The 26,746-nt window shown below is 37.5% G+C and overlaps 1 protein-coding gene across 7 annotated transcripts in view; it reads left to right on the forward strand.

The window, feature by feature from the left end:
• The window catches only part of ZDHHC14 (zinc finger DHHC-type palmitoyltransferase 14), a 117,350-nt gene extending 93,124 nt beyond the window's left edge, over positions 1 to 24,226 (forward strand). For 5 of the 7 annotated variants that reach the window (XM_054197312.1, XM_054197306.1, XM_054197309.1 and 2 more), the window contains 5 exons: positions 175 to 223; positions 5,431 to 5,533; positions 8,429 to 8,538; positions 11,932 to 12,034; positions 21,145 to 24,226. In XM_054197312.1, coding sequence (XP_054053287.1) covers positions 175 to 223; positions 5,431 to 5,533; positions 8,429 to 8,538; positions 11,932 to 12,034; positions 21,145 to 21,546 — 767 coding nt within the window. In that variant the 3' untranslated portion in view covers positions 21,547 to 24,226. The remainder of the gene's footprint in view (positions 1 to 174; positions 224 to 5,430; positions 5,534 to 8,428; positions 8,539 to 11,931; positions 12,035 to 21,144) is intronic. The other 2 variants (XM_054197308.1, XM_054197311.1) reach the window with 1 other exon arrangement.
• Positions 24,227 to 26,746: the final 2,520 nt, after the last annotated feature.

Below are 26,746 nucleotides of genomic sequence, written 5' to 3' on the forward strand. Positions count from 1 at the left end.
CCTAGGTTTTTTTTCTGATGTTGCTGCTGAGCAACATATTCTCAGATTCATGTTAGTAAATCTGTTCTATGATTATTCAGTTGATCTTCAAATATTAATTGTGTTAACTATGGTGAAAACAGCCTGTAGTCCAATTTCTTACTCAGCTGGTAATTTTGGGTTCTATTTCTACAGGTTCTCAACAAACAGGGTTCCTCAACGCCCTGAAGGACAGTCCTGCAAGATATCCTTTCACTGAAACAAATTATAAATCTTGTTGCAAAATAACATGTGAGATGCTTTTTGTTTCTTTTCTTGCTGTTGCTGGATATGTGCATTTGGGACTTTCAGTTAATGACTTCATCACTTCCTGAACAATAAGATTTCTCACCACCACGTGTTGGAGGTAGGAAAGAGACTGTAGCCTGGGGTGGTTTTTATTCTTCATCTTTTGCAGAGTAGTACTCTGACAAAGGTCTGTAGTTTCCATGTGTGATGGAAATATGCTCCCTATATTTGTGATGGAATTCATATATGTATCTCAGACTATACCCATGCTGTGGTTTCATTTAAAATATTCAATAATTATTCTGCTTTTAGAACGGAAAGTATCCAAAATGGCTGATTCTTGTCAGGATAGAAAAAGTGGATTGTGGAACAACTGAAACCATAAACTGTCTCTGAAGAGTTCAACTCCTGAAAGTATTCTTATGTTGATTTACTATTTTTAGAGAAGTCATTTTCAAGTATTAACTTCTGTTAAGTTACATAAAGTATACACATGCATACACAGGGACTACTATTGTTCTTCAGCCTGGAGAAGAGAAGACTCTGGGGACACCTCATTGTGGTCTTTTGATACACAAAGGGAGCTCATAAGAAAGACGTGGAGAGACTTTTTACCAGGGCCTGTAGTGACAGGACACGGGGCAACAGTAGTTTTAAAGTGAAAGAGGGTAGATTTAGGTTGGCTATAACAGAAAGCTTTTACAATGAGGGTGTTGAGACACTGGAACAGGTTGCCCAGAGATGTTGTGGATGCCCCATCCCTGGAAGTGTTCAAAGTCAGGTTGGATGGGGCTTTGAGTAACCTGGTTCAGTGAAAGGTGTCCCTGTCCACGTCAGGGAGGTTGGACTAGATGATCTTTAAAGGTCCCTTCCAACCCAAACCATTCTATGGTTCTGTTCTTTGAATACTCCGTATTCTTTTTATCAATTCATGGGAGCTTTCTGTATATTTTCCAATGAGAACGAAAAAGGCTCCTTCTGTCAGAAAGCAGCTAAAATAATGGAAAAATGGGAAGCTGACATAACTTCTGTTTGGTTTCTTCCTTACATTTCTGTACAGACTGTAAGCTTCCTGCTCCTTATGTATGTCTATTGAATTGTTTGTGTCTGAATAAGCAGTTTGCATCTCTCACAAAGATACTATAAAAAGAATTCTTTCCCATGCTTGTGCCGAGGAAAAGTCTTTTGCCTGTTGTGCCTCACAAGGTTTGCTCTTTTCCACAGAAGAGTAGGAAGAAAAAACTCTTTACTCTGTCATTCATAGTTGTGCATAAAGACAGACCTCTCTTTCCAGGTAGTTTTTCCAAGCGTCAAATTCTCAAAGTTCTGCAGATACAATTTGTGTGTGTGTGTTTATCAGGTAGAGTAACTAGGCTGTAAACTTCCTTTTTAAACAAAACCACCGTTCAGATATTTTTTTTTGTACAAATAATTTTCCAAAGCATACAGTTTCAAATAGCACAACAAAGCTTCCAATTAAAACAATTATAATCACTTCTTACAATAGATGATGCTATAAAACTATTTTCAAACTGAGAGTAGCTTTCAATTGTCCTCAAATCAAAAGGTAATTGATTATGCATTTGAGGATCCTTGTATAGGAACAATGGGCTGCTTATTCATAATTTGTATTTGGAGATGTGCTACTTTGAAAGGCTCAGTAGCACATCTTGTAGACGCGGCTGGGTTTGACGGTGATATGATCGACAATTTAATAGCTGGGTTGCAATTCCTAACAGTAGAAAGTTAAATTGTCCAAATAGTATTGGGAATGCTGCTTTGGAGCAAGCCAGTCAATTTGGGCACAGAGAACATTGCCATTTCTCTCTTGCTAACAACCCTGTGTGAGAAACCGAGGGAGCGTTATACCATATTATGCTACTAAGCTATACTTTATGTTGAGAATATATTGCTTTTTTCTGTGTTTGGCTTTTAATTAATAGACTCATGTTTAATTAATGGAGTCATCTTAATCTAAGATAAACCACCCCTGCTGTTCTAGAGATCTTTTTGGATCTTGGTGTGGTGAACTGAAAGAAGTCTCTTTCCTGGGGAAAGAAGTTTTCGGTGGGGAACTGAAAGAGGTCTTGAACTGAAAGGAATTCCATTTTTTGTCACTAGGAATTGCCATGTGGAGGGAGAAACTCACTTTTCAGGACCCTCCTGAGTGTAATCATGGCGAGGAACATCCTGTTAGTGGCGTGCTCAGTCATCTAATGAGGTTGCAGGGAGCCCTTCTCCCTCTCAGGTTCCCCTTTTCTGACCTGGTGATTCTTCCTCTTAGTTTTGGTGTGTAGATTCTACCCAACAGTACTCATCTTCCATACGATTTCTACCCTCCCAAGGCCCGGTTAGGCAGACTTGTATTATGCATGATGGTTTTGGGCTGTTTCCTTCTTTTACACCTTTCTGAACCCTCTGCTAACAGCTATCTGCTTCTTCAGCCGTTCTCTCTCGCTCTCCTTGCTTTAGCTGTGGCTGTTGCGCCGTCGACTGAGTTCCCTTCTTGTATTGGTTTGACTCCACAGAGTTTGAGGAGGAGATGAGAGGGAGAGAGTGGTGAACATGCTGCTCAGCGACGCGCTTTGGTCATCCTGCTGCTTTTGGAGCAGATTTGCTCAGAATGCAAATGGCTCTTTCTTGGCTTTTAAACTACTCTGAGCGAAGTAGGTTTTAGGGGAAGTTATTCAGACAATGCAGGTATTTGCCAATTCATTAAGTGAGAGCAGACCTACAATACAAGGCTGTTCACTGTTAACTAATATTAGGATTATTTATCGCAAATACTTAAGTCCATCCATGCATTTTCCAGTGTGTGTGTCTGTATAATGATAAGTAGCTGTCATATTTCTCTTCTATTAATAGATTCAGTGATAAGGATGTTTTCATATGTTTTAAGGCTGTGTCCTTGTTCTGGAATATTTTGAGTTATGTTGTCTTGGAAACTGACTTCACTAAAGGTTGGCATATGGTTAATATACAAATTATTTTTATCCTATTTTTCCATTGCCTTGTTCCTACTGATTTATTATATCTGTTTTTCTAGGAACCAAAACCTTTTCTGCTATTGATTCATGTTCCCTAGAAAAAAATTATTATTGAAGTGTTGTAGAAAATAACAGTCTCGAAGCAGGTGTATTCTGAGTTCAGGCTATTGTGTGTAAATAAAAATATATATAAATAAAAAACTATGTCAGGAAGCCTTCTGTAGAAAGTTGCTCTTTATGCTTGACTATATAAAGTTTAAAAGCAACTTTATTGTCTTATTGCTGAGATGACAACTTCTTTAGAGTTAAAGGAATGATATAAACTGTAGTAAGTAAGCAACACTGAGTGCTAACTGACTTTCTTGCTATACCAATCTCACTTTTTAAAGGCTGGTTACTTCTTTATGGCATTTGGGTTATGCAGTTTATAAGGAGTGAAAACACAGGTAGTTTGAAAGGTGAAAAAAGAAAATGAGTGAAAGATGCAAGGACAGACAACCTGACAGTGCAGTCTGTTTTTTAACTTTTGTACTATTGTGAGGAATGTAATTCTGTGCTTTTCATCTGTTTCTGTTGCAGTTGGGGGAAATCAGAAAAGATAAAGGTTGGTCTTGCAGTGCAAAACCACTCAGTTCATGTCATTCAAACCCGATCAGCGTTCAAGCTGTTTATTGATTCATTAATGACACTGATGATTAATGGCACAATGATGATTAATGACACGACACGCGTTAATGATCATTGATTGCTGGATAATTATATATTCAGGGTCAATATCAGTAACAGAAAAGATAAATGGCTGTATTAGACACTTAAGAAATGTTAATCAACACCTACAAATGTCTAAACAAAATTACGTAACTAAACCCCCAAAAGTCCTAGCGGTGCACACACACGTGCATGTGCCCACCTTCGCTACCCTCTTGGAGGCCTGGGTGCTCTTGCTGTATGTGTACCTGTGCTGCTCCCTACAAGACACAGGAGAGAAAGCACCCCACGAGCTCACATATGTGTACCTCAGGTGCAAGTCCCTATACATTGCACCCCATACTGGCAGTCTGCTGTCTGTATGCAGACTACTAACAGTGTTTTACAGTGAGGGTGCTCTGTTTGGGCTAGGCAGATGCGAGCAGAATGACTTGTGGCTGTACCAAACCAAGTTTTGACTGCTGCTATTCCCACTTCAGGTTTCCTTCTGCCATTTTTCATGATTTTCTTACGCTTTGGGCTGATGCCTCCTTCAAAAAGACTTCTTGTAATTTCTCAGCTACTGTTTAATAGCAGCACAGTGAGTTGGGAGCTGATAGTCTTCCTTTTTAACGTGATAAGATTTGGGCGAATGCTGATATGTTTTGAGTATTCAACCCCACCCCAACTGTTTACACTCACAGCCTTAACCAAAGTTGTTGTCTGTGCCATTTGCAAAGGCTGGGCCATTCAGGTGCCCCCACAGTTGTAATGTAAACTATATCCAGCTATTAGAGGGACTTGAGAGAGCAAGGGGACTTTGTATTTTACTTGGACCAGTGCAATTTGACACTAGTATTAGGATCCCTATCAGCATCTTAACTTCAGTAACAGAAGACAGACAAGAGTCTAGCAGTTAGAACATATGACTGAGATGCAGTTTGTTCAGTTGTTGTTGTTGCTGTATGTATGAGTACAGATCTAGAACCCTTAGTCCTGGGTCAAGACTTCCATTGTGCACTAAATATTCGTACAAACGTGTCTGTTCAATCTTTACTATTCAGCTAGCCTTGGGTTACCTCCCTTCCCTTGTGTTTGGTCTTCCCCTCACCCAATCAGAGGAGTTATTTACTGTTACTTATCAATTTACCTGTCTTAATACAAGTGTAATGACTTTTATAGGGTGAACATGAAAATTGGAATTTCATCAATTAAAATCAGAACCACTCATCAGTAGTTTCTGGCCTTTTACAATCTGCAGACCCTTAAATATTTGCTGGTGTAGGTGGTATTCAGTGGCCTGTACACTAAAGGTTACTGACAATGGGTTTGTTTTTCTGAGTTTAATTTTTGCTGACCCCTTCGAAGTACCCCAGAGATCTCAAGAGACTTGTGGACTATAAGTTGACTACCCTGAATTTTGTGATTGTAACTGGTTGTTATTGAATATAATATTTTTTTTTTATATATTTCCTTGACTTTCAATTACTGTGCTGGAAGCTGTGGTGTGTTTTTTCTCAGTATGGTCCATTGTTGGCCTCTCAGGTTTTCACACGTATTTGATCAGCTCCAATCAAACAACAAATGAAGATGTAAGTTCATAGTATATTTATACATATATGTTTCTAAATAGTAGGAGGAGATGATTAATTCTAAGCATATGTAGCTTTTCTTTTATTCTTGGAGACGTCATACCTGCTTGCATAATTTTTTGAGTGTCTCAGTAGGAAAGAAGGAAGTAACCTGGTCGTCCTTGACTCAAAATATCAAAAGAGTTCTTTTGGACACTATTTGTTGTGGTTTGAAGACATGCTGGTTACGTAGTATGTCCATTATCATTTATACCCACAGGACCTGTATCTTGAAATAGGAAAATATAGAAGAGAGGAAACAAAGAAACAACTATATTTTATACAGTAGAAAATTAGTAAATATTTTTCAGTATCTCTTTTTCACTGAGAGTCCTAAATATTTTTTGACTCAAAAATTTCTTACTATAACATTTGCAAAGTATGTTGAAGTCTCAAAACAAAAATTTTATCCTTTATTTTTTCGTTTGAAATTTCTTTGCCAGTTTGAGATCTAAAACCTCTGGAAAAAGATATATCATTAATTTAAAGGTCAACTTTCTCATTTCTACTGTTGTCCTATTTTGCACATAGGTTTCCATTGTTTTGGTGTGAAATTATGTTCAGCTGTGTGTGGAAGCTTCATGTGTCCTTCCTTAACAAAAAGGAGAAATACAAAATGAATGAAAGGAGAAAATAAAAATAGCGAGGTAGCTAATGATACAGAAAGCTTGTTGGAATTTAGCAATTAATCTAACAAATCACTGCAAGTTTAAAATTATTTTATTGTAATTTTCTGTTGTACTTGTTTTCAAAGGTATCTAGCAAATGTAAAAGTAACATCTTTGGGACTGTCAAACACAGGTTTTGTTATTTTTTAAGATGACAGTTAAAACTATAAATTTTACAATAAATACCAATCAACCAGAAAAAACTTACCAAGCAGGCTCAGAATGAATTGTGCCTCAGCATCAAGTATCCAAGCAAGTAGCCTGACTTTGAAAAAATCTGCCTCATTAGTAAGAAAGACGGGATACTCTGGGATTCCTCAGTTATTAGGTTTAAGGCCAACATTGTCTCTCTACGTGGACCCAATGTGGTTTCACTATCCCCCCTTCCATCAAATAAATGTCTCTTCTGGGTTGTTGAAAGTCAGATAGGTGGGAACTGCAGCAGTGTAACATTTTTGAATTTCAAGGAAACCGTTCGATAATTTCATTTAAAGCATACGTTTCCAGTTGAATACAGAAGACGTTTTACTCAGGCTCTCAAGTATATCACAAACAGAAAAGCAAGACTGCTAAAAGAAAACATAATATGGGCGTAATGACTGCACTTGCTTCATAATATTTTAGAGCCATTTGTGGGCATTAGGGAAGGTAATATTTGTGTGGTATTGCACAGCTTGAAAACTTACCCAAGAGTATGGAGAAGTGCTCTATTGCTGGCTTTAATGCTATGTTGCAATTGAACCTCTTCTGTAGAACATACCATGATATTTGTCAAATTAAGCTTAGACTATTATGCATAGAAGGTGGAATTCCTACTGTGATGTGGTAGGATGCCAGGTGCCCACCAAGCCACTCTATCACTCCCTCTCCTTAGCTGGACAGGGAACAGAGAATATAGCAAAAGGCTCGTGGTTTGAGATAAGGAGAGGGAGAGATTGCTCACTGGTTATCATCACGGGCAAGACAGACTCGACTCGGGGAAATTAGTTTAATGTATTACCAAGCAAAATCAGAGCAGGATAATGAGAAATAAAACTGAATCTTAAAAACACCTTCTCCCCAGCCCTCTCTTCTTCTGGGCTCAACTTCACTCCCAACTTTCTCTGTCTCCTCCCCCGGGGTGGCACAGGGGGATGGGGAAGGGGGGTTGCAGTCGGTTCATCTCTCATTGTCTCTGCCGCTCCTTCCTCCTCAGGAGGGAGGACTCCTCACGCTCTTCCCCTGCTCCAGCACAGGGGGCCTCCCACTGGAGACAGTTCTCCATGAACTTCTCCAATGTGAGTCCTTCCCACAGGCTGCAGTTCCTCACAAACTGCTCCAGCGTGGGTCCCGTCCACAGGGTGCAGTCCTTCAGGAAGGGACTGCTCCAGTGTGGGTCTCCTGAGGGGTCACAAGTCCTGCCAGCAAACCTGCTCCAACATGGGCTCCTCTCTCCACGGGGTCCTGCTAGGAGCCTCCTCCAGTACAGCCTTCCCACAGGGTCACAGCCTCCTTCAGGCATCCACCTGCTCTGGTGTGGTGTATTCCACGAGCTGCAGGTGGATATTTGCTCCACTGTTAACCTCCATGGAATGCAGGAGGACAGCCTGCCCTCACCATGGTCTTCACCAGGGGCTGCAGAGGAATCTCTGCTTTGCTGCCTGGAGCACCTCCTCCGCCTCCTTCCTCACTGACCTTGGTGTCTGCAGAGGTGTTGCTCTCACTGTCATTCCTCTCTTTTGGCTGCTGCTCATGCTGCACAGCAACCTTCTTAAATACATTACTCCAGAGGGACTATCCCTGTCGCCAGTGATCTCAGCCTTGGCCAGTGGCAGGTCTCTCTTGGAGCTGGTGGCATTGGCTCTATTGGACATAGGAGAAGCTTCTAGCAGCTTCTCACAGAATCCACCCCTGTAGCCCCCCTGCTACCAAAACCTCACCATGCAAATCAAATGTCAGTTTATCGGTCCTTTGAGATTTTGGGTTGTCAAAATCTGTGGAGGTAAAGCTAGTGCTTGCTTGTAAGATTTTAGGGTCCAGCCTTTCATAACAGCCCAAAGCTCTAAGCTGTTTGGAAGGTGGGATCGTGTTTTTTTTTCTGGTCTGCCTCTGATGGAAGTAGCATGTTGCTGCTTTGGTAACCCTGAATTTGTCTCTGCCATTTTCTGTATTGTATTATATGTGGTACATCTTGTTCATATCTCTTCAGATTAAAGGATCATGGTCAAATAAAAGAGGTAAAGAGAACTATAATCCATACAGTTATGGCAACATCTTTACCAATTGCTGTGCTGCACTCTGTGGGCCCCTCTCTCCAAGGTAAGAGTATCGAAAGTATTGTTAGTATAAATGAAGCCATGTGATTATTGATGAAAAAAATATTCTCTCTAATGGCTTGAGTTTACTCAACAGAAATAAAGTTTTGTTTTATTGTCCATTAGAAGCTTTAATTAAGTTTTTCTTCAGTAGTAAAGAGATAAGTTGGTAAATTGTGGTTAAACTAAGTTAGTGATCAAATCCAAATATTTAAAATTGACATCTGAAATGAAAATAGACTTGTTTATCTGTTGTTTGAACTTATGCCACTGCAGTTAATAACTTCTAGCAATAAAAAATTCCTAGTAGTTAGCTGTTGTGTGATGGGAAATTTGAAAGTTTATTAAACTCTTACACATATCTAACAGATGTGGCATGAGTTTAGGAGAGCTTAAGAACCTTAATTCTACAACTACTTTGATAATTGTTCATTTTTGTCTTTTTGCTCTGAACTGTTTTATTTAAATGGACAGTATTTTTTCTTTATTCATGCTACTGTTAACATTTATACATTAAACTCAATTTGGTGGTCTTACACCAAAGAAATTCCAGAGAAACCTTAATGGATTAATTTTTGCTGTATACATTTTCACTTTTGAAATCCAAAATATTTATATATTCAAGGTTGCGGATGGCTTTTCAGCTTGAACAAAATGTAAGACAGAGCTGAGCCTAGAGAAATAAAACTGGCAGCATCAAAGACACAATTCTCTTCTTATTCCATACTGTATGTACACATACTGTATGTACAATAGAGATCCTGTTCCTTTGTAGAAAGTGACTGACATCTTGCAGATTATTTTTGTGGCATGCTCATTGGTTGAAGCTGTTTTGCTTTATCTGGAATTATGTAGTTATGAATCTAAACTGCTGAGAAGAAAGAAAGTAAATGACTTTATAGTCCAGTGGCTAAGGTGTTTCATTGGAAATGGGATTTCTGTCTTTCCTGTTATGAATATCAGAGGTGGTTCTTCTACGAGCAGTCAAAGTTCAACAGGAGGGACTGACATCTTTTCCTGAGGAGGAGACAACTGAGTTAAGATTTCCACATACTGGGTTAACACTGTAATCCCTGTGGTGAGAAAGAGTAACCCTGTTTCTGCTTCCTGCCTGTATGGATAGTGCCTGAAGCCAACCCTTTAATTCTGCCGTTTTGCTTTTATGATAGTATGTGATATAAATACTCAATGCCATGCTTCAAATTATTTTGTTTAACTCCAAATGGAAATCTTTATTAAGACTATATATTGTTTCTCAGCATTTGAAATGTCAATTTAGGCTGATACAGTAGCAGCACACAATAGACTAGACTAACATTGGCTCCTGTGTTTTAACAGAGTTTGTACATTTTTTCCTAAATTTCAGGTAGCAACATAACTCATTTAGATGCCAAGGTGTATGTAGAGTTTCTGCAGGGAGATATTTTGTGTCTAACAGTAAAAATTTACTAAGTATAAAATGTAAATTATAACCTTGATCTTTTTTACTTTTAATCTCAGCTGTGTCCCAAGTCACTAGATATTATTTTTTTCCTTGAATTCTGGTTAAGTTGTTTAGCAGCAATGACAGCTTCAAATTCAAAATGTTCATGTGCCTCTGAGAATTGAACGCAGATTAAGAGAGGATTTGTAAATAATCCAAATTTTTCTCCCTTCTGTTAAAATCATGTTTCTCATTTTTAAACCTATGCTACCAAATTCGGAATGTATTTTGCCTGTCCTGAACAGTAACTTTCAAATCTAAGTTTGATCCATAGCTGTCAGCATAGGTCTAACTAGTGTTCTGATATTTTACAGCTGATATGATATAACTATTTTAAAGCATTTGATTTTTAAAGGAGCACTTTCCATATGGCAGTTTGTAATCTCAGGTGGATTTCAAAGTGTTTTGAAGATACATAAAAGCCTGTTCTCCAGACCTTCATGAGAAGAGCTTAAACTGGCGGAGACTTCATTGACTTTTGAGAGGGGAAATGCCTTTGTTTTTCCAAACATCCTGTTCTTATCTTTTAAAATTGAACCCATCTTGACCCTTAGCGATTTTATAGGTCCCAGAAATCAGCAAATAAAACCAGCTCTGTGCAGACTTCAGCTCTCAGGCATTTTAAGATGTTTCTGTCATTTTGTCTTAGTAACAGGAACTGTAAACCCTCCAGTTAAAATTTGATATCCTGTGGTAAAATTTGTAGTTTTCCAGATGGGAAGTAACATTGTTCAGGTGCACAGGAAAAAAACATTTTGGCCTATGCTTAAAAACATGTGGAACTATTGTTGAAAGCCACATATAATTTAAAAAAACTGCAACCCTTTGAATGAATTGAAGCATAAATGGTAGAAAAGCCTTTTTGGTGTTTTTGTACGGAAGCGATATGAGCTCATACACGTGTAGAATATAGTACTTCAGTCTGTACATTCAGCTTTTTATGATAATTAACTTACCAGAATCTAAGTGTGGTTTATAGTTCTCAAATTGAGAGTAAAATTGGATGTGGAATTTTAGCAAAATCTTTTGCTCAGTCAGACGGTTCCATTCTATTTTTTTTATAATCTTATGTGGAATTTTTACTTATTTTTATTTTTTCCACAAAACATTTTCTTAAAATTTCTGATTTCCGTCTATAAGTGCATCACTGGTGAGAATAGTGGAGCACTATGAGCACTGTTAGGTAGCTGTCATGAAGCACCAGGCAAGTAAGTTGTCTAAGCAGAACTTTCTCTCTTTCTCTCTCTTTCTCTCTTTCTCCTCTTTCTCTCTTTCTCTCTTTCTCTCTTTCTCTCTTTCTCTCTTTCTCTCTTTCTCTCTTTCTCTCTTTCTCTCTCTTTCTCTCTTTCTCTCTTTCTCTCTTTCTCTCTTTCTCTCTTTCTCTCTTTCTCTCTTTCTCTCTTTCTCTCTTTCTCTCTTTCTCTCTTTCTCTCTTTCTCTCTCTCTCTCTCTTTCTCTCTTTCTCTCTTTCTCTCTCTTTCTCTCTTTCTCTTTCTTTCTTGATTAAGTAGCTCTAATTATGACGTGGAAACTGGTAAGAAAAGCTTCAAAATAGACACTGATTCAAAATGCACTAGTGAGTTCTGTAATTTATTTTCACACATGTGGTTTAAAATTCTTGGTCTTGTCATATCTGCTGGTCAGCTTCTAAATCTTTTGTCTATGATAAAAATCAAGAAAAGTAGCAGTACGTATGACTATATGGTGGGTATTATTGCAAGGAAACAATTGCCTTGCTGATAAGTAGAAATGAAGTCTTGCACTTCAGTTGAATAAAAGGGGACATTGGAAGGTATTAGTGAGGTATTACGGTCTGTTGTATAACAGAAATTTTTTCTCTTTTTATTGAGAGGAGGTAGTTATTGCTCAGAAATATCTCAAACTCTTTTTTTCTTTGTTTTGATTATTCCCTAGCTTAATTGACAGAAGAGGATTTATACAACCAGATACACCGCAATTAGCAGGACCATCAAATGGCATTACTATGTACGGGGCCACACAATCTCAGAGCAACATGGTAGGAATCATCCCATAGTGTTGTTCATCGAGATTCCTGTGAATGTTTTCCTTCTCCACTTTCATATGAACTAATCAAGTAATAACTAACTGGATACAGCTGACACTCTGGGTGGAATGACTGGTTTATTAACAGTAAAGAAAAAAACCCCAAGGCTCTTTTTAATGTATGTTTCACACAGTATAATAGTTATTGCTCATGGATTCTAAAAAAGAGAGGCTTTTCTACACTGTTGATTTATTGAATATACTGACATTTTGACTTGTACTGTTGACACCTGCTGTGTTTTGAACTGGAATATTCAAGTATCATGGACTTGCTCTGGTTCATCATTTTCAAGCTAATTGTTATTTTGTATGGCACTTTCTTCATACTCTTATTTCCTTCTTTGCTTGTACACTGCGGTTTTGCATAGACTAATGTGTTTTCAAAAGCAAAGATGAACAAAGAGGAGTTTCTAGGGGAGAAGTGTGTTGAAGGAAGAGCAGGAGGACACTGAACTCCAATGATCAAAAAATGACAACCGGATTGTTACAACAAAAGCTTTTAAACATCTTTGAGACCGTGCCAATAGTTTTTACTTTGTTTTTTGCTGGTAGCATTGGCTATCATAATGGAAGATAGGATTTCCAGTGCCAAGAAGAAAAGAATAACTGGAAAGAGATCTTTTTCCAAAGGCAAGCATCTTACATATGTGCCTATTTCTGAATTGTTGTCCACATATCTTCATATTATGTGGGTTATAAGACTTTGTCAAAGAAGCCATGAGTTATGGACACCCTCCCTCTGCCAAAAAAGAGGTGACCAGAAGGCCTTCTGACATAATTCAGCCTTTCTTTTGAACAAAAGAAAAAAAGACTCACTCTTCCCAGACAGATTAGTTTTAGTGTCACTCATAAACTGGTATAAAAATTTTGCTGTAGTTCCTAAGCTGTTTTTAGTTACTGTTTTGAGGATTACATAGAAGATTTGTTAGTCTCCTTCATGAGAAAATGTATTAGAGACACAGTATTAACTCTGAGTCTTCTGTGAGGTACAGTTGTGCAGAACTAGGCAATGCTCCATGCAAATTTTACTCAAGAAATAAAAATGTAACTCTGAAAAGACAAAAGGGGCTTAAAAAAAAAAAGAGAAAGCAAATCTTAGAAATAGCATGATCTTTGAGGGGTTACCAAACTTTCTGACTCTGTCAAGGCTTCTTATTTGTGAGGATCATTAACCCACAGTAAGTCACTGGCAGTAAATTATCTTAACGTTATAAGAATTATACCTGTATTGTAAGAAGACGCTATCATTATTGCTAGATATTAATGGGAAAATCTTGTGCCAGTTTGATAGAAAATTGACTAAATTTATCTCTAGAAATGGAGAAATCAGTTATGGTATTACTTTAAGTCAAACAGGTAGCTGTTACAATTTTAGAGTGTAATATCTGTAATGACTCAAATTCTTCAAGGATTTGAACTTCTTATATCCTAGAACATCACACTACTTGAGTTGGGAAAGGCTTGAGTTCTTTAACAGTTATCAGAGTCACTTGAAAATGTGCAGTTTTCATTCCTGAAAATGATCTCTCAGAAAAAGCTTGAAAAGTGTAATACGTTGTGTTTGGTATGCAGGAATATCTTTAAGATTGTGATGCCATTTTTCTCAGGGTATTATTCTTGGTCTGTATCCAGGACCAATTGGCTTCCCTTGGCAGCTGGCTATCAGCATTAAAATTTCTCCCTTGAGTTTTGTTGCAAACTGTTAAAGACCTGCTTAGTTTCCTGGTCTCTCTAGGACTATTTTCTCTTCCCTATTTAAAATCTTGCGTTCTTTCCTGAGTTGTTTGAAGCATAAGAAATCATAAGTTAATTTCCTGCTGGCAAAATGGAGTGGGACGTAAGTTTGCCTCTGATTTGTTCTTGTTTCACATTTCCCTCTTTCTGTGTTCTAAGGTCAACATTTTTGTTCTTCTCAGTAGACTCTGACACATCTCCTGTCTCATAAAGGAGCAAACAACAAAACTGATTTCCCTATTTCACAGTTAAGATCTCAGTCTCATCCACATAACAGACTTACTTTCTTTTGTACCAAAATTAATTCACCTTAATGCTAGCTTAGTTGTTTTCAGCCATTCTCTTCAGTTACCAGATTTCCTGTTCTGATTTAAATTTAGACAGAAATAATCAAGTAAGACTTCATCGTTATATTTAAACGCTTTTTCCCATGAAGTGACCCCTAGTACTTTTCCAGGCTTTGCATTGTCTGTTTCTCTCAACTTTCTTCCCAGTACACAATCTTAGATTCTGAAGTAGTGCTTTAGGAACAGGAGCACTGGGAACACCAGCCATTCGCATGTTCTCCCCTGAAAAGGGCCGCAGAAGCTTCTCGAGTGAAAGGCAGTGGAATATACTTCATGGCAGAAGTAAAACAAAGCATGCAGCATTCCGTTGTTTGATTATTTTTTGTTTGGTTGGTTGGTTTCTTGGTTGTTTTTTTTAGAGGAGGAATCTCTGCAAGATTCTTTAGAATCCCCCCCTACTATAGAAGTTCAGATGCAAACATCAAAATTTCCTTTCCTTTTGGCTCAAGCTCAGGACTCCACTGGAAAGAAAACAGTAGAGGGAAAGTCTTTATGGAAGAAAATGTTTCCTTTTTACCTCCTGTCTTCACTGACAAAGGTTAGGCAAATAATAGAATATGTTTCAGTCTTCCTTTCTGGAAGTTTGCATAGCTTTTGGGAAAAAGGCAGAGGCATAAAATTAAAAATGCATTCTTGGAGCTGAGGCAGGTAGACCACAAAGGACTGGCAAGGTTGAAGGGGATGTATCTAGTACTGCAGCTTATATTATTATGGTTTCAGATAATGACAGGCAAAGCGAAATTCCTTGACTTAAGACCATGTGTAGATCATAGTCTTAGTTCATAAATACTTTTTAAAAGGCAAAGCTTTAGCCATTTAGATGTCATCAGAGATAATTACACTATTTTAGCAAGTTTAACAATTCTGAGTACAGGAAATAACTTCTTAGAAATCTGAAGTGTGTTCCAGTACACCTTTATGGTGTGTCTCCTTGGATTTTATTCCAAAATGCATTACATCTTCTTATCTCTACATTGAATATTAGTGTCTAGATATTCTACTACTTATCCGTATTGCGTGCTAAAATGTCGCTTCTGCCTATGGATATTCAGGGAGGATTTTAATGAGCATCTCTTCTCACACTTTTCTTCTCTTATTCCTTCCCTCTTTCCTTTCCTTTTATTTCCTTCCCTCAGTTATTTTACTCAGTGACTTGTGTCTTTCTGAATAGAATTCTTGTGCCTCACCCAACTAGCCTTTTGTCATTCTTTAAATGTCTGTAGGTTGCTTGGTATTATATTTTTGCTTTCGTTTATTTTACTACGTCTCTTAGCATAGCATCATTTTTGCATTTAAGTTCAAAATAAATATCAGGTTAAGTTTAAATTTCCCAGACACTTGTTTTCAGTGCAATACATTATCTCTTATTCAGGATACCATTTCTGGGGCACTATTTTTGTATTTAACAGCTTTTGTGGTGATTTTGCCTTTGAGACTCCGAGTATTTCATACAGGAGCTACCCTACTCATGCTAGTGACTCAGTTTGTCACAATCTCAGGCAGTCAGGGTTGTTGCTATAATCAGTGCTTCATAGATCCATACTGTGATTTTATTTTTTTCTGGATCTTTATAAAAGAGTGTTTTCTCCTGTTCTCTCCTTAGTATCTCCCTTCTATTACTAAGAGCTGAAGTTGTATTTACTTTTTTTGAAAGGCTGGGAGCATGTATAATTTTTTTTTTCCTGGTACATTTCCAGTGTTTTTAATCTTTTTTCCAATATAATTCCAAATTAACCTAGTAAATTCATTAGCCAGCTTCTTAATAACCTTAGCCATGTGACAAACATGGTCACTTTGAGCTCATGATCTGTAGATCTGATATTTCCAAAGTGTTTCCCTATTTCATTTTACAGCTGATTGTTTTTACAAGCTCTTCATTAGTTACATTGACCAAGTGTCTCTCTTCTTATTCTTAAGAAATTTTTTTTGCATGAAACGCAGTATCTGACCCATTATGAAAGCATAATTTTCTCTGTATTTTATTCTTTTTTTCTCTTTCATTTTAAGGTTTATTTTCTTTTTATTCTGAAAAAAAGTTCTTATTTCACCATAAACCCATAAACTACCGTTACCTGGATCTGCACTTCTGTAGTACTTAGCTTTCTCTACAAAGCCTGAGTTGATTCTTGAATTTTGTTACAGGGTATTTTATTCTTTAGTAATCCATTATAAAGAAACACAGAATCTATCTCACTCCATGCACTTTTTTTAGAGGAATGTTTGGTTGATTTTTACTATGATGTCTCTAGGAATTCTCTAATGCCTTATAAAGTGATAGATTTTTACTTGTATCGGCCTCTGTGTCAGGACAGGTTTATTTCTTTGTTTTCAATAAAATCGCTTGTATTCCTGCATTCCTAGGCATTTCTTCTTCAGTGCTTAGGTAGTTCCTTGTGTGCCAAATTCCCTTATTTCCATTTCTCCCTTTCCTTTCCTGGATGCAAATTCTTTAGTTAGGGTGTTTGTTTTCTTACTTATACGTACTACTGAAAATTGTAGGAACCGTAATAGGCGTGTCCAACAGTCATTGGAAAGTCCTCTCCCGAATGTTCACATCAGTATTTCTAGCACTGATCTGGAAACAGGAATCTAGCTGATGCAGGGAACATTAGTTCTCAACACTTTTTCCTTTGCTTTTCATATTCTCGTTATTAGGAGTAAGTATTTCTATCATGACAGTAAAAGGATCAGCAAGGATAGGAGCCCCACTTTGCAGGGAGTTGGACGAGTGTGTTTCCTTGTATCTTTACTGTCAGACTCCACAAATATAATTTATCATTGCCCAAAACAGAACTTAGGGCTCTTATCGAGTCAACATTACTACAGTCAAGGTTGATAGAGGTTTTTCAGGAAAGCATTTTACTTCACAGTTAGAATGGGCTAAGGACACATACAGTAAATCAAATTCAGCATTTTGCTTTGGGTTGAGGTATGTTTTAGAAGCAATCCTTTTGATTGTGCATATTTACTGCATTTTTGTTCACGTTGCAGAGCAGTATCAGAGCACATGGACTAGATTTCTTTCAGAAGATGGGCTCCCAGAACGTACCCAACATGCTTTAACCATTCACGGGCATTCAGTCCATAAGAACAAACAGTAGCTAGTCTGAAGTAAAATCCCTGGAAGAGGGATTCTGAAGCCCTGTGGCTTCAGAAGCGTTTCTCTTCATAGATCTGTTCCAGGCACACTGTACTACTTGCTAGTGGAGCCGTTGACTTTTGGTGGGTTTTGTGGCTCAATTGTTGCACAGTATCTGCAATACCGTGATTTTGAATGTGAAATCCTACAGCTGTTGGGGATAGTTATACAGCTCCATCCCTCTAGTCTTTACCCATCTACTGTATCCATCTGGTATGGTATCTCAGCATCCTTTCTGTTACTTCATAGCACTGTCATTCAGTGCTGTCAGTCTCCTCCAAACTTTTTGGTGTTTGTACTGTATTCAGAGATGCTGAGATAATACAACCTTCTTTTCTCCATCTTCTGAGAACTGTAATTCTTTAATGTTACTAGTGTTTAGAAAATTTTTAACGAAGTTAATTTAAAATTCAAAGTAAATAATCTCTGGCTTTGGCATTAGAAATGTGAACAATGTATTGCCGTGTACATCATCTATGTTAACATGTAAATTTTGTGTAGCTTAGAAAAAAGTCAGATTTTCTTCAGAAAAAAAAAAGAAAAATATTGTTTCCTTAGTCGTTTGTATTTATTATTTGTGAAATAAACACAGAATTTTAGGTTTTGTCTAATTTGCTTTAATTTGTGCCTTTTATTGTGAAAATAAATAGAGATGACTAAAAAATTCTATGCACATATATAATTGAATTTCTGTACTTGTAGAACTTATTAAACTTATTTTGCCTTCAGAATCTGCTGTTCCTCTGAAACAGTGGAAATTTTAAGTGGAATAAAATCAGTAGATCTGAAGTAAGAAGGTACTGATAGAATAATTTCTACAGTATATTTTTAGCTATTTAGATTCCAGTGCTTGGCTTGCTTTTTGTTACAATCATAGGCTTTTTTATTTCATTTGAAATGCTGGCTTTGAATAATTCATGTGATTAATAGCCGTTAAGACTTTTGGCCCTAAATTTCATTTGGTTAAGAGTGAAATATGGAATCAAGGAAAAACCTCCATGCCCGCCCTATAAACGGATCTGATTTCCTTGTTTAGTTTCGTGTTGGCTGTTTAGACTCAAGAATAGTCCACCTGTATAGTATGTGTTGGTTTTATCAGATGTTTTGAGAGCTTTGTTGAACACACATCTGCCTTTTCTAGTATTAACCCCACTCTAGTCACTTTTGAAAGCTGTTTACAGCCTGAATTTTCCTAAGATATTTCATGTTGATCACTGTTTAATAGGACAAAAAAAAAAAAGAAAGCCTGAAATGCATCTGAATAAGAGGGAAAGGCTTTAGGGAAGTGACAAGTGCATGGAAAATGAAGAAGAGATAGACAGCACCTGAAAAAGTTTTATAATGCTCGGTTTAATGGAGCTTTATGAGGCTACTTTATCTTTTTGCTATGGATTCAGTTGAAATGCACTAGAGTTTGGTAAGAAGAAAATGAGTTCAGACTATACAATGAGTTCAAGTAAATTACCTTCAGTTCATTTAAAACTGTTACTTGTAGTGCCTGGAACACACTAATGATTTGCTTTTGAAGATCGGTGCTGAAGCTTCTCTAAAGCAATCAGTCAGCTGCTAACATTATTTGTTTTCAATGTACCCCAGTGGTTATAGGCATTCCTGTGTTAATTAACATGCTCTTTGGCTACTACTTTTCAGAGAAGATGGCTTTTGTTCGTCTTTTTGAAGTTTGAAAATTCAGTTAACAGATTTTTAAGGTCTGCATAGTAAGGTTGGTTGAAGGGCTATAGTTTAATTGAAATAAACAGGCGTGAATTACAGTGTGTTAATCAAGAATGAGTTATTCACACTGAATTACTAATTGAAAGCTTGACTTTAAAAGATTCTCTTTTAAAAGAGGTTCTCTTTTAAGGTTCTCTTCTTAGTAAGGTACTTATGCAAGGTTTTGGCTTTGAGCCTGTGAGTAATCCCTGTGAAATGATATGGGACCACTTCAGTTCTTTGCTGGGGCTGTTCGTCACTTTGGGGGGGGGGAAATGATTGCAACATATATGAACTCAATTTATGTAAGAGGAAGTTATCTTTCTGACAGCAGAAGTGTTGGAAAATACATTAGTGAATACAGATCAGACTTCCGCCTGTCAAAAAGCAGTTGGTCTGGGAGTCCTAAACCACTTAGACATGTTTAAAATATTACCTATCTACTGTGACCAAGCAGTCTGCTTGCCCACTGTCTGAGCGGAATGTGTGTGCATCCATCATTCAGTGGTGGAATTGGAGGACCTGAAAATATCAGAGGAAGCATTCACAGTGATGGGTTTTGTCATACAGGAAAGGAAGCAAAAGTATTTCCATGAGTTTGTGTAGAGTATATCACAGTGTCTTATTAAACTCGAACGGGCTTTTTAGGGAACTGCTGTAATGTTACTAGCAATGGTTGTGACCAGGAATATCTTGAACAGCTGTTGGATTTGTAATGTCTTTCAGTAATTTGATATGGATCAAAAAGTCAGTCATAAAATGGAACATATTGCTTTAACAGAATCCTTGACATAATAACAGTGAATAGGCCTGTCTTACCTCTGGATATATTTTTCTGTTCTGCTTGCGTGCTTACATGTTTTCCTTGCTGCATTGGATTTATAGTTGCTTTCGTTGAGTGTAGTGTTTCTCTTGCACGGCAGAACGGTAGTATGGCAAGTGAATCTAACAGGATTTTAAAAATCTGCAGATGTTATAACTGATGAGACTATGAATTTAAATATATATTGTCCTTGGAAACTCTCAAAAATCATGTCAGTTTGTGCTAAAGAAATTTAATGTGGCGGTAGGTGTACTACCTGCTTAGCTTAGCTGGGCATTATCGAGACACCTACCTGTCTTCTCAAGGAATGAATGATAATTTTGTATAAACAATTTGCAGGAATGATGTAGAGCCAAAAGCGTTCCTGGTAACATTCACTGAGCTTAATTGGATTTATATGATGATGAATTTGGCACGTTATTGTGAAAGTGCTTGCCAGAAAACTTGTGTTTTGTACCTTGATTCTTCACATTGTCAAGACTAAATTAGTCAATAAACAGCCTAAAAATCATGGAAGTTGATATCAAATTAATGCATCTGCAGTGCTGCCTAATTTCTACACTCCTCTAGAGTATTGAGTACAGTGTAGTATATTCTCTAGAATATACTGTATATATAATGTATTATATTGGGGGGGTGTGGGGTGTGGAATTTTTGGTCATAGAGGCTGTATTTCCAGCTATATCTTTATAAAACCACCTACATCACAGGAATTCTTGTTCTGGAAAACTTCTGTAGCACCTTAATTCCTACATGTGAAGACCAATTTAAAAAAAGACACTTGCCTAGTGTGTTTGAACTTGGAAAGATCCTTGGATTATGCCTTTGGGCCTCTCTCTGAACTGCCAGCTACTCTAGGTTAAAATGAGTAGTGTGGAAGTGATTCACCTCACCTGGAGTTGGAAAGGTTTTGAGGTGCCCGATGGAGTTAGTTACACATGGACTGTGCAGCTAGACTTCCCAAATGGTCCTGAACAAGAATAAGCAACGCATTTGAATTACAGTACTCACCAAATACTGTTTTAAAGGTTTCCAAAAACCTTCAAGTGAACACTGTAAATGTTTATCATAATTTACTTTGATTGATAGTGAACCAACACGCTGGCTCAGTAATGCATGCTTTTTTCTTCTCTTTTTTTTTGGGCAGCATGCAATGGGATTTTTGGGTGGCTAACCATGGAATGATACTAATGGCTTTCTTTTTTTCTCTTCACATCCCATTCTTTTCCATACCTTTTTGTCCATATTCTCCCCTTTTTCTCTGTTTTGTTTGCCTTATATGATTTTGACACCCTTCCATTCTACAGTGTGACCAAGATCAGTGCATTCAGAGCACTAAATTCGTTTTGCAGGCCGCTGCCACCCCCCTACTACAGAGTGAGCCAAGCATAACTAGCGAAGAGCTACCTTTGCCAGGAAAGACTACTATCAGTGGGCCTTGTGCAACTCTAACTCTAGGGCAACCAACACCACCATCTTCTATGCCAAATCTCACATCAGATACAGGTTTGACAGACATGATACCTTTAAAAGAGGAACACGAAGGTCATCAGTTTCTCACTCCTGAAGAAGCTCCATCACCCCCTGGGATGCTGCCAAGCGGAAGCCCTATTACACACAGCCATACAATGCACGTCCTGAGTCTAGCCAGCCAGGATTCATTGCATGAAGACTCAGTACGTGGTCTCGTGAAGCTTAGCTCAGTTTGAACAGCTTTCTTTGAACACTGCACCATTTCTTGGTGTCTGTACAAATCTACTTAACAGGAATGACGCTGCAGTACCACTGTAAGACTTCGTAACACGCCTATAATGGAAACTTTATCACATAATGGAGTCTACTAAACAGACAAGTTATTTTTTCAATGGAGCCATGGCATTTTTTTGACCAGGTTGTTAATGGTTGTGCTTTGAATGGTGACTGCATTTTATTTTTAAGCAAAACCGGAAATGGTTAATAATCTTGTTTCCTGAAGCTTGGGTACAGCAAGTTGGAAGTCAACCTGTAACAAACACCATGTACAGTACAAAAGAGAGAGATTTTTGGGTGTAAGTGTCATGCTCTGTGTTCTATGCTCTTGTAATACACACTTGTTAAGGCTTACCACACTTGTGGCCAGAATGATCTGCACTTACATGTTATGCTACTAATATTTGAGATAGAAAATTACCATTCCATTTGTTAATACAAAAAAAAAAAAAGACTGCAGATATGGATTTGCATGCCACGCTACAGTATGTGTTACAGTGGTGTTGGTATTAAGAGAAAGTGCTGCTTTTTTATTTGTGACTTTCAAAGTGCTGTTTCATTTAAAGACAGTGCAACAAACAAATTAATGGACTGTATTATTTTTTCAATTTATTAAAGTTTATTTTAAATTAATCAGTGGTGCCTAGAAGACGGAGAATTACTGATTTGATCATGTTGCATATCATTTAACCTTCTGTTTAAGTGTTTAGAGTGAGGTATTGTGTTGTGCCATACCACGAGATTCTTCCACTCCCTAATGTGATACAATTACCTGTGGACCTCCAATAAAATGACATCCTCTATTTCTTGGATATGTGTACAGTTATCCTTGCACAGTTTTCCTGGGGAAAGTTGGGGAAATCATGACTTGTTGACATAGTTTGTAAAGATTTGACGGGAATATGTTTACATAATGAAACCAGAGCTATGGTAACAATTAGGATTGCTTCAGCATCGATTCTTTTGTTTGAGATGTGTATTTGTTTCCATAAAAAGTCTTTATTTGGAAACAGTAGAGTTAGCATATGCTTGGACTGTGATTCTATGTTCCTTATCACATGGATAAAGGGTGAGGGGCTTAAGATTCAAGACAAAGACAGACAACTTAGTGAAGTAATCTTCAATGGTTAACAATAGACTGTAGCTGCCCCCAGTCATCATCCTTCATTTGTATTTGTCTTTTAATATTTTAAATGGCAATCTTGATTTCATAGAATTCTTCTGGGCTCTTTTTTTTTTTCTTTAATAAAGCACAACAAGAAGGTTAAAGAGTTTTTTATAACTGTTTTTTGTGATAGCTCAAGAGAACCTTAGTTAAGATGAGAAAGTTTAATAGCTTTAATACTGTATTTACTATGCTTTTCGGGATGTGGAACCTGGATTCTTCTTTTCTCAGGACAACTTAAGTGCAGAATGTGCTTTATCTGGTGCTTCTGTGGCATGAAAGCGTTCACCAGTTAAGAAATGTAACAGTTCTGTACTGTTCACCATGGTCGTTCACTGACACCAAGCTAAAAATCTTTTTGGTTTTACTTTCATTGTTGAAATTGAGGACAATCAGCCTGGAGAAAATCAGTCACCCACGCTATTGAAGCTTCAGACAAGATACTGACAAAACCCCTACTCCTTTAAGATTTCATAGGCAATCCGCTTCTGTAATTGATGGTGCTAGCTTTGATGTAATTCAGCGTGTAGAATATAGCAATGCTTTCTGTCTGTAAGTGCCGAATTGGGTCCACCAAAGAACCTCTGGCAGACAAGCCACCCTCCCAGCATTTTCCTGAAGCTGGGACAGTCTCAAGTTCTTTCCACCAGCCAAACTGTAGTGACTGATGTGTCCCAGTTGGCTGGTCTCCCAGTAAGTCCCAGGTATCGGCACTTATTTCTGTGTCTGCTTTTGAAGAAGAGTCAGTGATGCTCATCTTCTTGATTTCGTCTTTCCCTGATGTGGCTTCTCATGTATGAAGCTGTGAACATCTGCATTAAAGCAGGTAATGGATTGAGGGCTGGAGGTACTGGTCTCATAGACCTGGGTAAAGAATCCCAGCTTTGAGTTTGCAGACCAGTACTTGACTGAATCATTATCTCCTAAGTGTCTGTGGGCAGCTAATTATGAATGCATTACCCAGTACGTAGAAGGGCGAATCAAATATTTTTAATGTGGTATCAAACCTTTCTTCTTGTAGCAGCAATGATGAGGATCGCTATTTTAAGGAAATTGTTATTTTAAGTCTCCCTGAAATACCTGAGGGATTTTATGCTTCCAAGAATACCAACTTCGTGACAACATTTCTATGTCGTTGCCACCGGGGAGTAGTGCAGAAAGCTGCACTTCAACTCCGTGCGCACAATAAAATTAGCGTCAGTTTTTACATGAAACAAAGGGAGGAGGACAGGATTAGAGTCTTTATGCTGTATTCCTTGTGCTCATGCTTTTCATCATCATTTTTTGAACCTTCTGTTTTGTTTATAAGTGAGGTGTAAGAATTACCTGACAAACTGGAAACAGATTTGCTACTTCAAACAGATGTGCTAGTTATGTACTTGTTCAGGTGACTTTTTCTTTTGCTTTTTAAGATGACAGCCCATGCTGCCTATGTTTTTAAGTTTGGCATTTGAGAATAAATGAAATACTTTGAATTTGTCTGTCTATATATTTATGTCACCCTTATTTTAAGTCTATTTTCCTTCCCATCTTGGTCTTTTTGGAGTGGTGACATCTCTAACCTCCCTGACACGACTGCCCTGTGAGGACATCTGCTGGAAGATTTCAGAACTACGTCTATTAACCATATAGTGTGGTAATTGCAGTCTTTGATTGACAGCAGGCACTGATTTAGCAGCAGGTTGATTGAAGAGATGCCTCTAAAAGGGTTTTTGGTCCTCCAGAACCTCCATCACTGCTGTCTTCAATCCTGGGCGCTCCCTTCGTTGGAACTTGTATCGACAGCTGGAATGAGTCAGCAAAGTGACTATTCATCACCTACTCAACAGATTTTTTTTTTTTTTCTTTATTTTACTTTGATTTTTTTGAACTATGATTACAGAGCATGCACGCTAGGGATTCAAAATTAGTCAAACTAGTCAATACTGCACAGGTTTTTTCTATTGTTTTTCTTTGGCAACTCATATACTAATATTAAATAGTTCTTTCCATGTTTGTCTCATTTGTAAATGTATTATTGAAGTGAAACTTGATGTTTTCAGAAAAGTAAATATCTTTTATTAAAAATCTAAAATCATTGTGTAAAAAATGATTAGTTCATCTGATAAAAATATTTATTCTGCTTTGGTTATTTTAAATAACATTTTTCCCTTCTAGGTGTTTATATAATTTTCTATGCTGAATGAAATACAGTGCTACATAATATGTTTTTAAAGTCTCTTTATTCTTGTGATTTCTGAAAGACATTTCTGTTTTCAAAGGGAGTTTTATAGTCGTATCAGTTAAACAGTAATGTAATAAATGTCAAAATAGTATTGTATTTTTGTATAACACTGCATCCTTTATCAACTTTTCGTCTGTTCATGTTAATTGATGATACAGGTAGATATATTTCTGCATAAAGTGGTTAATGCAGTCATTAAAAATAATCTTACAGATGGAAGATTAGCTGTTTTGCAGTTGATCCTAGTTGAATGTCCTAGAAGCAGCAAACTGATCTTGTTAACCCAAAGACCTATGGGTTAGCAGCATGTGTTACAAAGGAGATGACCAGCTTGTGATATTGCAGAGATTTTGTATCTTTTAAAATCTATATAGTGAATATAATAGTTCCCAGTAAGTAAATTATCACCTAATGTTCAAACTACTGAATGAAGGAGCATCTCTGCAGGACTAACAAAACTGAGCTTCTGTTTGTCTTTTAGTTCCCAAATTCAATTCAACTTGAAGAACAACTCGGAAATGTTAGAGGGATTTCATCTTACCTTTAGTTCTCTTCCGGTTTCATTTATATGTGGACACTCTCATCATTATTTGTTGATTTTATTTTTTTGTTTTTTTCCCCCCCTTCCCCTTTTTATCAGCAGCTGTCTGCTGAAGACAAGGATGGTGTGTTGGTGCTCAGGCCGGCCTGACTCTGTTTCAAAAATCAGTTGCTGCCCGAGTGATTTTGGTTTAAGGGCTGAAGTGAAATGAGGCAGCATACTTCAACGCACTTCCAAATATTCTTAGGCCAAAAATATGAATGGAATGTGTTTCAGACAGTTGCATATAGATTTAGTTCATTTAAACGAGAGAACTGTCCTAGTTTTCAGGATCCATCTGGGTCAGGGCTTCCTGGGTTTGATTGTCTGCCTGCAAAGACGGTGCAGTTTGACATCTGGCAGAGTGCAATGCCTGGACTTCCAAAAGACTGCTGGGATTAAGTGAGCTATATAGACCTGTGCAAATCTAGATTAATTTGAGTTGATGCAGCAATTCAGTTACATCACCAGAAGACAACTGTCTGTTAACATTCAACTCTAGAATTTGAAAGTTCACCACAAATAAGGCAGGGTGGGAAGGAGAAGAGCTTTTGGGTGTTATGAAGAGATAAATTAGGAGTTTGTTTCTAAGCTAGGTCAGAGAGGACAAGAATAAGAAGATGAAAGGGAGAAGACTGAGTGAAAGCAGAACAGAGAAGATTAGCAGGTGACATGGAGGAAAAGAGGAATTACCTGTAAGCTGTGGAAGGAAAGGGCGGGGAGGGGGTATACACAAAAAAGCCATGTTGGGGGGGGGGGGGGGAAGAGGACAGCTGTCAATATTAATCAAACAAAATTTAAAAAAAAAATTTGCTCACTGGTATTCAAATATTTTTGTGAGAAATTTCTTAAAAAAACATTCTGGAAAAGAAAACTAAGAGAAGTAATGATAGACTTTTGAGAGCAACTGTAGGGAGATAATGAGAAAAATGTGAGGAATTGATCTGCCCTCAAGTTCCTCTTCCCTAATATCTTTTCCTACTTCTGTTTTGAAGATACATCTGTAAATAGAAAACCAGGTGAAACCTTGATCCCTTTGGTGTTGGTTGAAAGCTTAAGACATTGACCATTTCTAAAAATGATAATTGCTTTAGCATTTCCCATTTCCAGGCTGATAACTGTTTTAGCGTTCTTTATTTCCATAACAGAAGTGCCGTTGCACTGGGAAAATGAGTGGTGTAGTATGGCTCT

Source organism: Rissa tridactyla, chromosome 3 (assembly GCF_028500815.1).
Source record: "Rissa tridactyla isolate bRisTri1 chromosome 3, bRisTri1.patW.cur.20221130, whole genome shotgun sequence".
In the NCBI taxonomy this organism is placed as follows: Eukaryota; Metazoa; Chordata; class Aves; order Charadriiformes; family Laridae; genus Rissa; species Rissa tridactyla.